At 41.1% G+C, this 14,652-nt stretch overlaps 1 protein-coding gene across 4 annotated transcripts in view; it reads left to right on the top strand.

Annotated features, from left to right (window-relative positions):
- Window positions 1–14,652, top strand: part of LOC147108678 (sodium-dependent lysophosphatidylcholine symporter 1-like) — a 129,477-nt gene that overhangs the window by 29,961 nt on the left and 84,864 nt on the right. For all 4 annotated transcript variants that reach the window (XM_086005376.1, XM_086005377.1, XM_086005378.1 and 1 more), the window contains 4 exons: window positions 5,521–5,645; window positions 6,801–6,933; window positions 10,196–10,274; window positions 12,118–12,275. In XM_086005376.1, coding sequence (XP_085861502.1) covers window positions 5,521–5,645; window positions 6,801–6,933; window positions 10,196–10,274; window positions 12,118–12,275 — 495 coding nt within the window. The remainder of the gene's footprint in view (window positions 1–5,520; window positions 5,646–6,800; window positions 6,934–10,195; window positions 10,275–12,117; window positions 12,276–14,652) is intronic.

Here is a 14,652-nt window from a genome sequence, read left to right on the forward strand (position 1 = left end):
CAAATCTGTTAATGGGTAGAATAACACAAGATCAGTGGGAGATGTTTAAAAAAGAATTTAACGTGATACAGAACTAGTTTATACCCCCGAGGGGCAAGAGCTCTACTTGCCAAAAAAAACAGCCATGGACAATTAAAGGGGTAAAGGACAGCATAAAACTAAAGGAAAGGGCATACAGAAACGCAAAATATAGCACAGATCCTGGCGAATGGGAAAGATACAAAGAGCAGCAAAGGGTCACAAAACAGGTAGAAAAAGAGCTACAAAAGGAGTATGAAAAGAAACTTGCAAGGGATATCAAAATCAATATGAAGAATTTTTACAATTACATTAGGAAAAAGAGGGTGGTCAGGAGCAATGTTGGCCCCTTAAAAACTGAAAGTGGTGAGACTGCCAATGACAGTGGGGAAATGGTGGACATGTTGAATAATTATTTTGCGTCAGTATTTACAGTAGAAGAGGATAGCATGCTGTAAATCCCAATATTGAATCGGGGACAGGGACTCAATAAAATTAACATAAGTAAAATAACAGTAATGAAGAAATCAATGGCACTAAAAAGTGACAAATCCACAGGGCCAGATGGTTTCCATCCCAGGGTTTTAAAGGAAGTAGGTGAGAACATTGCAGATACCCTAACTTCTTCCAAAGTTCTCTAGATTCAGGAACCGTCCCTTTAGATTGGAAAATTGCGCATGTCACTCCGCTTTTTAAGAATGGCGAGAGAGGGAAACCAGGAAATTGTAGATCAGTTAGCCTAACACCTGTTGTTGGGAAATTACTAGAGTCTATAATTAAAGATAGGATGACTGAACACCTCAAATTTTCAGCTGATCAGAGAGAGCCAGCATGGATTTGTGTAAGGTAGATCATGCCTTACAAACCTGATTGAATATTTTGAAGCGGTGACTAAAACAGGGAAATGTCTATGGATGTTATTTATATGGACTTCCAGAAGGCATTTGATAAAGTCCCACATAAGAGACTGTTAGCTAAGGTAGAAGCCCACAGAATTGAGGGCAAATTATTGACCTGGTTAGGAAATTGGCTGAGCGGCAGGAGACAGAGTAGGGATAATGGGTAGGTACTCAACTTGGCAGGATGTGACTAGTGGTGTCCCACAGGGATCTGTGTTGGGGCCTCAACTATTCACAATATTTATCAATGACTTAGATGATGGCATAGAAAGTCATAAATCCAAATTTGTCGATGACACAAAGATAGGCGGCATTGTAGGCAGTGTAGATGAAAGCATAAACTAATGAAGGGGGGGTGGGAGGATTCAGGAAAGAGTAAATTTAAAAGCAGCAAGAGAAATATCAAGGCTCTAGAGCAGAGTAGAGTTCTGGGTAAAAATAAACAGAGTGGGTCAGGAAGGGACAGAGAGAGTAACAAAGGTAATAAGGCATCAGTGACTAAGGTGACATCAGGGTAAAATAGAAATAAGTCAAAGCTAAAGGCACTATATCTGAATGCGCAAAGCAGTTGCAACAAAATAGATGAATTAATAGCACAGATAGAAATGAACAGGTTTGATCTAATATCCATAACGGAGATGTGGTTGTAAATGGCCAAGGTTGGGAACTAAATATTCCAGGATACTTAACTTTTAGAAGAAATAGGCAAAATGGAAAAGGAGGAGGGGTAGCCCTGATAATAAAGGATGGGATAAAGACAGTAGTGAGAAAGGGTCTTAGCTCCAAAAATCAAGAAGTAGAATCAGTTTGGGTGGAGCTAAAAAAACAGCAAGGGGCAGAAACCATTGGTGGGAGTTGTTTATAGGCCCCCAAACAGTAGTTGTAATATAGGGCAGAGTATAAATCAGGAAATTAGTGGTGCATGTAACAAGGGTAATACAGTAATCATGGGAGACTTTAATCTACAGACTGGGCAAACCAAATTTGCAGTAATAGTGTGGAGGACAAATTCATGGAATGTATGCAAGATAGTTTTCTAGCTCAGTATGTTGAGGAGCCAACTAGGGAACAGGCTATTTTAGATCTAGTATTGTGCAATGAGAAACGGTTAATTAATAACCTTGTAGTAAAGGGGCCTTTAGGGAAGAGTGACCATAATATGATAGAATTTTATATTGAGTTTGAAAGTGATTTAGTTAAATCCAAAACTAGGGTCTTAAATCTAAACAAAGCAAACTACATAGGTATGAGGGGCAAGTTGGCTACGGTAGATTGGGAAATTACATTAAAAGGTATGACAGTAGACAAGCAATAGCTAGCATTTAAAGAATTAATACATAATTTACAACAAATATACATTCCTTTAAGGCACAAAAACCCCACAAGAAAAGTGGTCCAACTGTGGCTAACAAGAGAAGTTAAAGATAGTATTAGATCAAAGGAAGAGGCTTATAATGTTGCCAAAAAGAGTAGTAAGCCTAAGGATTTTAGAATTTGGCAAAGGAGGACCAAGAAATTGATAAAGAAAGGGAAAATAGAATACGAGAATAAACTAGCAAGCGATATAAAAACAGACTGTAAAAGCTTCTATAGGTATGTAAAAAGGAAAAGATTAGCAAAAGTAAATGTGGGTCCCTTACAGACTGAGACAGGAGAAATTATAATGGGGAATAAGGAAATGGCTGAGAAATTAAACAAATAATTTGTGTCTGTCTCCATGGAAGAACAACAAAAACTTTGTGTCTGTCTTCACAGAAGAAGATGCAAAATACTTCCCAGAAATAGTGAAGAACCAAGGCTGTAACGAGAATGAGGAACTGAAAGAAATTAGTATTAGTAAAAAAATAGTACTGGAGAAATTAATGACACTGAAAGCCAATAAATCCGCTGGACCTGATGGCCTACACACTAGGGGTTTGAAAGAGGTGGCTATAGAGATAGTGGATGCATTGGTTGTCATTTTCCAAAATTCCATAGATTCTGGAATGGTTCCCGTGGATTGGAAGGTAGCAAATGTAACCCCACTATTTAAGAAAGGAGGGAGAGAGAAAACGGGGAACTACAGACCAGTTAGCCTGACATCAGTAGTAGGGAAAATGCTTGAATCTATTATCAAGGACGTGCAAACAGGGCACTTAGAAAATAATAATAGGATTGGGCAGAGTCAGCACAGATTTATGAAAAGGAAATCGTGTTTGACAAATCTGTTAATAGTTTTTTGAGGTTGTAACTAGCAGAATAGATAAGGGGGAACCAGTGGATGTGGTGTATTTAGATTTTCAGAAGGCATTCGAAGTGCCACACAAGAGGTTATTAAACAAAATTAGGGCTCATGGAATTGGGGGCAATGTACTACCATGGATTGAGGATTGGTTAATGGACAGAAAACAGAGTAGGAATAAATGGGTCATTTTCGGGTTGGCAGGCTGTAACTAGTGGGGTAGCGCAAGGATCAGTGCTTGGGCCTCACAATCTACATCAATGATTTGGATGAGGGGACCAAATGTAATATATCCAAGTTTGCTGATACAAAGCTGGGTGGGAATGTAAGTTGTGAGGAGGATGCAAGGAGGCTTCACGGGGATATAGACAGGCTAAGTGAGTGGGCAGGAACATGGCAAATGGAATATAATGTGGAGAAATGTGAAGTTATCCACTTTGGTAGGAAAAATAGAAGAGCAGAGTATCTTTTAAATGGTGAGAGATTGGGAAGTGTTGGTGTTCAGAGGAACCTGGGTGTCTTTGTACATGAATCACTGAAGGTTAACATGCAGGTACAGCAAGCAATTAGGAAAGCAAATGGCCTTTATTGCAAGAGGATTTGAGTACAAGAGTAAAGACGTCTTACTGCAATTATATAGGGCCCTGGTGCGACCACACATGGAATATTGTGTACAGTTTTGGTCTCCTTACCTAAGGAAGGATATACTTGCCATAGAGGGGGTGCAACGGTTCACCAGACTGGTTCCTGGGATGGGGGGAATTGTCCTAATGAGGAGAGATTGAGTAGACTAGGTCCACATTCTCTAGAATTTAGAAGAATGAGAGGTGATCTCATTGAAACATACAAAATTTATACAGGGCTTGACAGGGTCATAGAGTTATAATGGCACAGAAGGAGGCCATTGTAGATGCAGAGAGGATGTTTCCCCTGGCTGGGGAGTCTAGATCCCAGGGTCACAGTCTCAGAATAAGGGGTCAGCCATTTAGGACTGAGATGAGGAGAAATTTCTTCACTCAGAGGGTGGGGAATCTTTGGAATTCTCTACTCCAGAGGGCTGTGGAGGCTCAGTCGTTGAGTATATTCAAGACAGAGAGCGATAGATTTTGAATACTTAAGGGGATCAAGGAATATGGGGATAGTGCAGGAAAGTGGAGATGAGTTAGAAGATCAGCCGTGATCTTATTGAATGGCGGAGCAGGCTTGAAGGGCCAAATGGCCGACTCCTGCTCCTATTTCTTAAGTTCTTATAAAATTACAAAGGGTTATTGATAGATTAAGTGAATTGTCAGAACTGTGGCAAATGGATTACAATGTAAGCAAATGTGAGGTCATCCACTACGGACCGAAAAAGGATAGAGCAGGGTACTTTCTAAATGGTGAAAATCTAAAAGCAGTGGATGCCCAAAGAGACTTGGGGGTTCAGGTACATAGATCATTAAAATGTCATGACCAGGTACAGAAAATAATCAAAAAAGCTAATGGAATGCTGGCCTTTATATCTAGAAGACTAGAGTACAAGAGGGTAGAAGTTATGCTGCAGCTGTACGAAACCCTGGTTAAACTACACCTGGAGTACTGTGAGCAGTTCTGGACACCACACCTTAGGAAGGATATATTTGCCTTGGAGGGAGTGCAGTGTAGGTTTACCAGAATAATACCCGGACTTCAAGGGTGAAGTTACGAGGAGAGATTACACAAATTAGGGTTGTATTCCCTAGAATTTAGAAGGTTATGGGGTGATCTGATCGAAGTTTTCAGGATATTAAGGGGAACAGACAGGGTAGATAGAGAGAAACTATTTCTGCTGGTTGGGGATTTTAGGACTAGGGGGCGTTGTCTAAAAATTGGAGCCAGACCTTTTCAGGAGTGAAATTAGGAAACACTTCTACACACAAAGGGTGGTAGATGTTTGGAATTCTCTTCCACAAACGGCAGTTGATGCTAGATCAATTGTTAATTTTAAATCGGAGATTGATAGCTTTTTGTTAATCAAACGTATTAAGGGATATAGGCCAAAGGTGGGTATATGGAGTTAGATCGCAGATCAGCCATGATCTCATTGAATGGCAGAACAGGCTTGAGGAGCTGAATGGCCTACTCCTGTTCCTATGTTCCTAACACTCGTGTGAAGTGTAGTAGGACATTTCACTATGTTAAAGGTGCTATATAAATGCAAGTTTTTGAGAATATGTACTGGTGTATTTTGTATCAAACTTAATCATTGGAGGGTTTGTGATGGCTTTTGATTCCTTTAGTGCTGTTGTAGTTGAGAGTTTAAAATCACTGACTTCCCACGATTGTGATCCAAATGTGCAGGGTCCGTTTGTGCAGGTTAACACTTAGTTTGTGTATTTATGAACTGAACCTTCTCTGTTTCAGATGGAGGCTTTCTATGCAGCTCTGATTTTATTCATTGGTCGAGTTTGGGATGCTTTCACTGATCCCATTGTTGGATTCCTCATCAGCAAAAGCAGAAGAACAAGATTTGGCAAGTTGCTTCCTTGGTGAGGATATCTTGAATCATATTTTCTTACTACATTTCGGGGCATTCAAGAAGCAGTACATCTGGAGCTGGGGTTTGGAATGGTCTCTGAGATCAGAGGACTGCTACAAGCTGCATGCTCAAATAATCTATTTAAAGAAGCACCAACTATTGATTGAAACAAGTTTCTCCAGTTTTCTCTCTCGCAGCAGAAGTTTTAAGCTCTGCACTTTTAGATAGAGGGGCGTCTGCCAATGTTGCCTGAGTTACTAGGCTTAGGGTAACCATCTGATGATGTGTTGAAACTTGCAGCCACTTCTAATTTAAATGACTGGATCCATAGTCTTCATTGGTGAAGAATGATGCAAAGAACTGACTTAAAACATCTGCTATTACCTGATCCTCTCTAATTTATCCTTTAAAGGAACTTTCTAGTCTTTAAGGTCCCTTGAGAAATGGATATTGCTAAAATGTTCTTTAGCTCCTCCGCTACTATCTATAATCTACCTTTCTATTCCCTTTTTACCTCTACTAATATTTACTCTGTTTATCTTTAACTGACATTTATACAACTCCCAGTCCTCTTGACCTTTTAATTTTTTTAAATCTTTTAAAATATGTATTCTTTGCCTTTAGATCTTGAGGTCAATCATGGCTTGGATCTAATTTAAAAGCTAGTCCCAGAGTATTGAGCATGCTTGTTGTTTACTACCCTTCAGAAAATTTCTTCTTTCATACCGAAGATTTACCCTGCTTAATCTGTTTGTACAAATTGTTGTCACACTGTGTGCACAAGGAGGAAGTATTTTGTGATGGAGCAGAACCTGAACTGTAATGGGGACTATTTATTAAAACACAGATTGAAGTTCTGATGAAGTGAGGTTAAAATTATCGATGAAATTTCACCAACAACTATTCAGAGCAATATCAGCGCATCAACAAAACCAAACAGCAGCCATTTGGTGGTGGGACTGATATTCCTGAAAGAATCGCTTGTAAATGCACAGCTATGACAACACACAAATTACAGGTCATTGTGGTGAATTAAATCTGGGGAATTATAAGTGGACAGTGATGGACGCTGGATAAAAAGATCCTGCTGCTAAACATTTGGAGTTTAATTTTTTTAAATTATCATTGGTTGTGAATAACTCCTGCTGCTTCTGTCTTTCTCTAGGATACTGTTTTCCATGCCATTTGGAGTTGCTTCTTATTTCCTGTTGTGGTTCAGTCCTTCATATACAATGTCCTGGGAATACAGCTTCTTCTGGTACCTTATGACCTACTGTGCATTTCATACCTGCATGAGTGTAAGTATTTTTAGTGTAACCTAAAACTGTTGAGTCACTTAAACCCAGCAGATGTGTCTGGCTGATGTTTGCACATCTGTGTTCAGAGGCTCAGCATCATCTCTCTGCATCTGAATAATGGGATTTTTTATCCTCCCTGTAACAATATGCAAGTGGCGTGAGACAGGTGTTTAGCATGGTTACACAACATTAAACTGTTAGATGAAGGTATATAGTGCATTTCAAGACCAGCAGGCTGTACAAAATAATTTCCTACCACAACCAGGTACCAGACCTTAAAGGGAAAAAAAGCAGGGATATAATTAAACCATTTTTTTGCTATTGTTTCCCCCAGGGCAAGTACAGCATGAGTTATATGCAAAGGAAAGCTCTCTCTACACTGTCCCATCAAGATTAAATCAGGTTTCAGCATGGTTGGATGCAGGGTAAAGCTCTGTTTGCACTGTGCCATCAAGCATGCCCAGGTTGTCTAAAGCTTCCTCTGCACTGTCCCAACAATGTGCCTTAGCCTAAATTGAGATGAACACCCCCTGTTGTACACTATTTCAGTTTCCACACCATCCACCAAGATTGCCAAAGTAGTGCTGAATTGTGAGCAGTTTTATGCTGTAGACTCGTACCATAGTTGTCAATTCGTCCAGATTTGGACTCCTCTGGCTGATGTCTCCATTGCAACTGAAAATCAGTGGATTCGAACTTCCCGTGCAGCTTTCTGCAGAGCCATCCTCTGAGTCACCATCCATGGCTCAGTTAAGTTTATAAGTGTTCTGCTGTGAGACTTGACTGCCATGCTTGGCAGTACAGGAGACAACACAACAAGCATAGCTTGGGTTATAACACTGAAGTATTAATTTCTCAACTCAAAAAAGTATGCCAGCGGTTGCACTGAAATAATTGACAGGAACAAAAACAAAATATACTGAGCTGAAGCATAGTTTAGGAAATGGTTAAGATTATGATGCTACTAACAATACTTACAATCAGTGCTCTTCTAACAACATAAGCTGACTAATTCATATCACATCCCATAAACAGGTGGTTTAGATCACTTGATTTACCTCACAATTGGTTGTGATTTTGTTTAATTCAAATAAAACAGAGTGCAGCATGATTCAGCATTCGTTATCTCACCGCAGCATCTGTATGGCATCTTTTCTCTTCAAGACCTGTTGCAACTATCTTTGAGCCAAGGAGAGTGTTCAGAGGTGTAAATATATTATATTGTATATAAAATAAAAGCAGAAAATGCTGGAAATACTCAGCAGGTCAGGCAGCATCTGTAGAGAGAGAAACAGAGTTAACGTTTCAGGTCGATGACCCTTCGTCAGAACTCTGACGAAGGATCATCGACCCTGAAATGCCAGTTCTGACGAAGGGTCATCGACCTGAAACGTTCACTCTGTTTCTCTCTCCACAGATGCTGCCTGACCTACTGAGTATTTCCAGCATTTTCTGTTTTTATTTCAGATTTCCAGCATCCGCAGTATTTTGCTTTTGTAAATATATTAGCTGCCTTTATTTGTGGAGTTCCTGTCACTGCACTTGCTTAATAGCCAGGGTTTGCAAATAAAATAAAAGGAGTGTGGCCAGCATTTGAGGGGAGATGATGCATTTAACTTTTGTAATGTAAAAATAGCTTTTTGGACACGGTGAAAAGAATAACGTGAGTATTACGAAAAGGCAAAAGTTTGAAAATGCACAGGAGGTCACTCAGAATTTTGAAGAAGACAAAATTGGTTAACCTTTGGGTGAGACTCTTCCTCAGTACTGCCCGTTTCAAGGTTTAGAGACTTATATATAAAATGGTTAAAGAATAAACCTTCTGATTTTAAGGTTAAATGCAACAACTTGTCCCTGAAATGACCACAATTAAGGTTAGATCCAATAAAGTCGAGAAATGTCTTTCTCCCCATACTGTGGTTCTGTTATGATGTAGACAGCTTCTCTTCCTGTCTGTAGCAACAAGTAGCATCAATGTAGAGTGCAGCTTCAGTCCCTGTGCCACGTACAGGCAGCTGAATAAACAGCAACTGGCACCTTTAACATAGACAAACCTCCCAAGGTGTTTCACAGTGGGCTGATCAGAAATAAGTGAATCACAGAATCCCCACAGTACAGATAGAGGCCATTTCGGCCCATCGAGCCTGCACCGACACATATCCCACCCTATCCCCGTAACCCCACGTATTTAATCCCCTAACACTAAGGGTCAATTTAACATAGCCAAATCAACCTAACCTGCACATCTTTGGACTGTGGGAGGAAACCGGAGCACCCGGAGGAAACCCACGCAGACACAGGGAGAATGTGCAAACTCCACACAGACAGTCGCCCGAGGCCAGATTTGAACCCGGGTCCCTGGCGCTGTGAGGCAACAGTGCTAACCACTATGCCACCGTGCCCCCCTTTGCTGAGCCAAAGGAGATATTGGGAGCGGTGACCAAAAGTGGTTTTAAGGTGGTCTCTCAAAGAGGAGGGGGAGTTGAAGAGGCAGTGAATTCCAGAGCATGGGGCCCATGTGTGGAAGGGATGGCCGCCAATGGTGGGGTGAATAAGGAAAAATGCACAAAAGGATGGGCAATAAATGCAGCCTTGCCAGTGTCCCCACATCCAAGAACAAATATATATTTTTTGTTTTGTTTGTTGAGTGGGGGTTGGGCGGTGGGAAGAAGGGCATACTCCGACCTCCTGGAAAATAAATCTCACACCACCATAACTTTCTAAATCCACTACTACTGCAAGCTATATTTTGTGCACTTTAGACTTTTTTTTCTTCCAATACATGAAATGTTGGGTATACCTGAAGCTTAACTATGAATAATCAATATCTAACTGCACTTTGAGGAACTACTCTTTTCACATGTTGTAGCCTATACTCGGGGTTTTTTTCTTTGAGTTGTCAAGTCGTTGGTCAGCTATTGCTAAATTTCAAGGTTGATATGCCTGTTGTGCATAAGAAAAACTGGCATGAGACCTGCCTGAAATTATTTTGGTTAAGAAATTTACAGCCTGCAGAAAGATGAGACTATTATCTCTTGACGTGAGATAGATTCGTAATTCAGATTCCAGAGGTGAAAACCGAATATCTAACCAGGTCAGCCTCTAATTTGAAATTTGAGTTATTTATTCTGTGTTGCCTTTCAACACATAGCATACTTGATAGTGGGAGCCAGTCTTTCACCTTCTGATGAGAGTAATAAAGCAGGAAAGTTTTTTTAATAATATGTTTTTTTTATATATGTTAATGTTTGTGTTCCTGTAGTGTTTCCACGTGCCCTATTCTGCTCTAACCATGTTTCTAGGCGGTGACCAGCATGACAGAGATTCAGCGACAGCATACAGTAAGTACCAATTTAAAGTCTGAATTTAAAATGATTTTTCTGCTCCCTCTACTTTTTTGAGAATTTCACAGGGTTCCCATATTCTTGCATTTGTATGTTTTGCTTGTCTAATATTCATTACTTTGCTACAGTGGCTCTGTTTGGCATAGTTATCCCCCAGCTTTTAGTTTTGTGCTGTTGTAGTACTGGCACTGGCAGCCATACAGTCCAGGAAGGTCCCACATTCCACCTCTGGACTGTGCTAAGTTTAACAGATTTCAGCTGGGACAGCAGTGGATTGGCTTCCTTCTCTCTGGGCAGAATTCCTCCTGATCACTATCCAATGGCTCCAGTTGGATAGTGTGTGGGTGTTGAATGAGGAAAGCATTGTGTTCAGCTGTGATGCCTGTTAGTCAGGTAGCTTACCTCTCTAGGTTTACAAATAATGTATTGGCCACTCCAAATGATTATTTTTTAATTCTTTCATGGGATGTGGGTGCTGCTGGCAAGGCCAGCATTTATTGCCCATCCCTAATTACCCTTGAGAAGGTCGTGGTGAGCCACCTTCTTGACCCGCAGCAGTCCGTGTGGTGAAGGTACTCTCACAGTGCTGTTAGGGAGGGAGTTCCAGGATTTTGACCAGCGACGATGGAGGAACAGCAATATATTTCCAAGTCAGGATGGTGTGTAACTTGGAGGGGAATATGGAGGTGATGGTGTTCCCATGCGCCTGCTGCCCTTGTCCTTCTAGGTGGTAGATGTCACTGGTTTGGGAGGTGCTGCTGAAGAAGTCTTGGTGAGTTGCTGCAGTGCATCTTGTAGATGGTACACACTGCAGCCACGGTATGCTGGTGGTGGAGGGAGTGAATGTTTAAGGTGGTGGATGGGGTGCCAATCAAGCGGTTGCTTTGTCCTGGATGGTGTCAAGCTTCTTGAGTGTTGTTGCAGCTGCACCCATCCAGGCAAGTGGAGAGTATTCCATCACACTCCTTACTTGTACCTTGTAGATGGTGGAAAGGCTTTGGGGAGTAAGGAGGTGAGACACTTGCCGCAGAATACCCAGCCTCTGACCTACTCTTGTTGCCACAATATTTATATGGCTGGTTCAGTTAAGTTTCTGATCAATGGTTACCCCCAGGATGTTGGTGGTGGGGAATTCGGTGATGGTAATGCCGTTGGATGTCAATTGGCGGTGGCTAGACTCTCACTTGTTGGAGATAGTCATTGCCTGACACTTGTGTGGTGTGAATGTTACTTGCCACTTATCAGCTCAAGCCTGAATGTCGTCCAGGTCTTGCTGTGTGCGTGCATGGACTGCTTTGTTATCTAAGGAGTTGCGAATGGAACTGAACACTGCAAACATCAGTGAACATCCCCACTTCTGACCTTATGTTGGAGGGAAGGTCATTGATGAAGCAACTGAAGATGGTTGGGCCTAGGACACTGCCCTGAGAAACTCCTGTAACAATGTCCTGGGGCTGAGATGATTGACCTCCAACCACCACAACCATCTTCCTTTTTGCTAGGTATGACTCCAGCCAGTGGAGAGTTTTCCCCCTGATTCCCATTTGATTCCCAAAGATTATAATGTAGGGCAACCTATACCCATTGATCTGCATCCCAGCAAGAGGTGAAGAAAGACATAGTGCAAAGATATTTGTTGGGAGTTTGAAACAAAAGACTCTATTGATGTTTTCACCCACACTAGAGTATCTTGAAGTAGGCTAGTGAAAAAGTTATAGGTTCATGAAAAGTGTAAAACCGAAGCTGTGGGTTGCATTGTAAAGCTAGGAGGTTGTTGTCGTGTGTTATGGGACAGCTGTATGATGATGAGCCATTTATCTGCATGTCTGTCTCTTTTCAGGAATGGGAGTGGAGGTTGTGGCAACACTGGCTGGAGCTGCCATTCAGGGTCAGATTGTGGGGGCATATCACACACAAACTGCAGAAGCCTGCCGTATGATCCAGAATGGAACAGCACTCAACAACACCTCTTCATTGATAAACAGCCTCAATAACACGGTCAGTGCTGCTCATTGAGTGACCTCAGTACTGTCTTTGGTGTATTACAGGTTATTTTATCTTGGCCATATTCAGAGATGGGTGGATGTCACTGTAGGTTGAGTTCAGTGCTGAAATATGTTACAAATAAAAATTTCCTGAAACCAGCATTGCTCTTCTTTTTGAATCAACAACTTGCATTTATATAGCGCCTTTAACATAGGGAAATGTCCCAAGGCGCTTCACAGGAGCGTAATCAAACAAAAAGTGATCCAGCAGGAGACTGCATGTTTGAATTCTAGTAGAGCCAACACTCTGATGCCAAACCCATACAGTACAATGTTTTTCTTCCTCTGCTACCACTGGGATATCCTCTGATATAATGAAACCTAAGAAAAGGACACTGTTTCTGGCTGCAACATGCATTACTCCCATTTATCCACATTAAAATCCTAAGTCCCAAAGTGCTATTTGGTGCAGATCCTCTTGAACGTCAAACTGTTTTCTACTTAGACCGCAAAGTTTGGTGTTATAGGGATAGGAGTACGCCATTCAGCCTCTTGAGCCTGTTCCGCCATTCAGTGAGCTCGTGGCTGATTTGTATCCTAACTCCATCCTTTCAAAATCCTAAAATCTTCAATCAAATTACCCCTTAAGCTTCTATATTCCAGGAAATACAAGTCTAGTTTATGTAATCTCTCCTCACAATCTAACCCTTGGAGTCCTGGTAACTTTCTGGCAAATCTGTGCTATGCACTTTCCAAGGCCAATATATCCTTTCTAAGGTGCAGTGCCCAGAACTGTACACAGTACTCCAGATGTGACCTAACCAGGGCTTTGTATAGCTGTAGCAAAACTTCTCCCCTTTCTAGTCCTCCAGTTATAAAGGCTAACATTCCATTAGTCTGCTTGATTATTTTTTTATACCCAAATACTACATTTGATGATCTGTGTACATGGATCCTTAAATCTCTTTGGATCTCCACTGTTCCTAGCTTTTCACTATTTAAATAATACTCCGATCTATCCATTTTTGGTCAAAAAGGAATGACCTCACACTTGCCTGCATTGAAATCCATCCACAGTTTCACTCACTCATTTAAAGAGAAAATGTTATATTACCAAAGTACCCTACTCTATATTATTTACAAATAGTGTGAATGGAAGACCCAGAACCGATCCCTATGGAAATCCTCTAGTCACTCCCCTATGTAGAATTTTTTCTATATATCATCGCCACCTGGTTCCTGCCAAGTCAGCTTTGAATCAGCTAGTTGATTTGCCATTAATTCCATGAACAAGTCTCATGTGGAACTTAATCAAAGGCTATCTGAAAATCCAGGTAAATTCTAACTCCTGGATAACACTCATTCACCTGTTTAGTTCCCTTCCCAAAGAATTCCAGCAGATTGATCAGTTATATCCCCTTGTTTCCATGCTGACTGCTGCTTATGGGTCTTCGCACTCATTAGATGCACATTGATAGGATTCACTATAATGTACTTTGGCATTTTCCCATTATGGTTGTTAGGTAACTGGTGAATAATTTTGGCTTTATGCCTCCTTCTTTTCTTGAATATAGCAATGGATAAGAAATAGGCCAAATAGTTAGCGGGAAGCAGTGGGTATTTGTTAGATGATAATGGTGTGGGGGCGGGGAAGTTAGATGAGTGAAGTGCCCTAAAGTTTGGAGTTAGGACAACTACTGTTTCTAAATTACATTAACAATTTGGATTCAGAAGCTGAATGCAAACTGATCAAATTTACAGGTGACACTAAACAAAGAGGGTAGTTAACTCTGAAAAGTCATGTGGAGGTCAGTGGAATAATGGCAGATTAAATTTACTATGAGCAAGTGTAAAGTATTGTGCATAAGTAAATTGGGCAATGCCCATCCTCCATGAATGTTGAAATAAAGATGAATGTGAAAGATGTCTTGGGGGTTTTAGCAGATTTAACGCACAATGGGATTACATTTTCGGGGAGGCCTTTTGGATGCAGATCTGGAGTCAAGTAGAGCTTCCACTGCCCGCCCCATGGATGTGCCTTGACCCAAATTCCAGGGTCCGAAGCAGTTGCATACTGTTAGTGGGGCGACTTTGCCATTTACAAAAGCAACTGGGGTGTCTGGCAGGAGGAAATTGATAATACAAACCAGCTACAACATGCCAGCAGATGCCAAAAAACTTTAAACTCTGGTGGTTTCACTGCAGGCCGATCTTTCAAAAGCAATTGATTGCCTTTCCAATCCCTTTTGAGAACCTTGGCAATATGTGACGCAGGCATCACTTGCTCTCAGTGTTGCTTAGGGTACAATTAAAGGAAATATGTCATATGATACATTTCCCTTTTATTTTTATGACATCAATAGTACATAATCCACCCACCTCTAAATGAA

Source organism: Somniosus microcephalus, chromosome 13, assembly GCF_052327205.1.
Source record: "Somniosus microcephalus isolate GS21.2 chromosome 13, FLI_Smic_1.0, whole genome shotgun sequence".
In the NCBI taxonomy this organism is placed as follows: domain Eukaryota; kingdom Metazoa; phylum Chordata; class Chondrichthyes; order Squaliformes; family Somniosidae; genus Somniosus; species Somniosus microcephalus.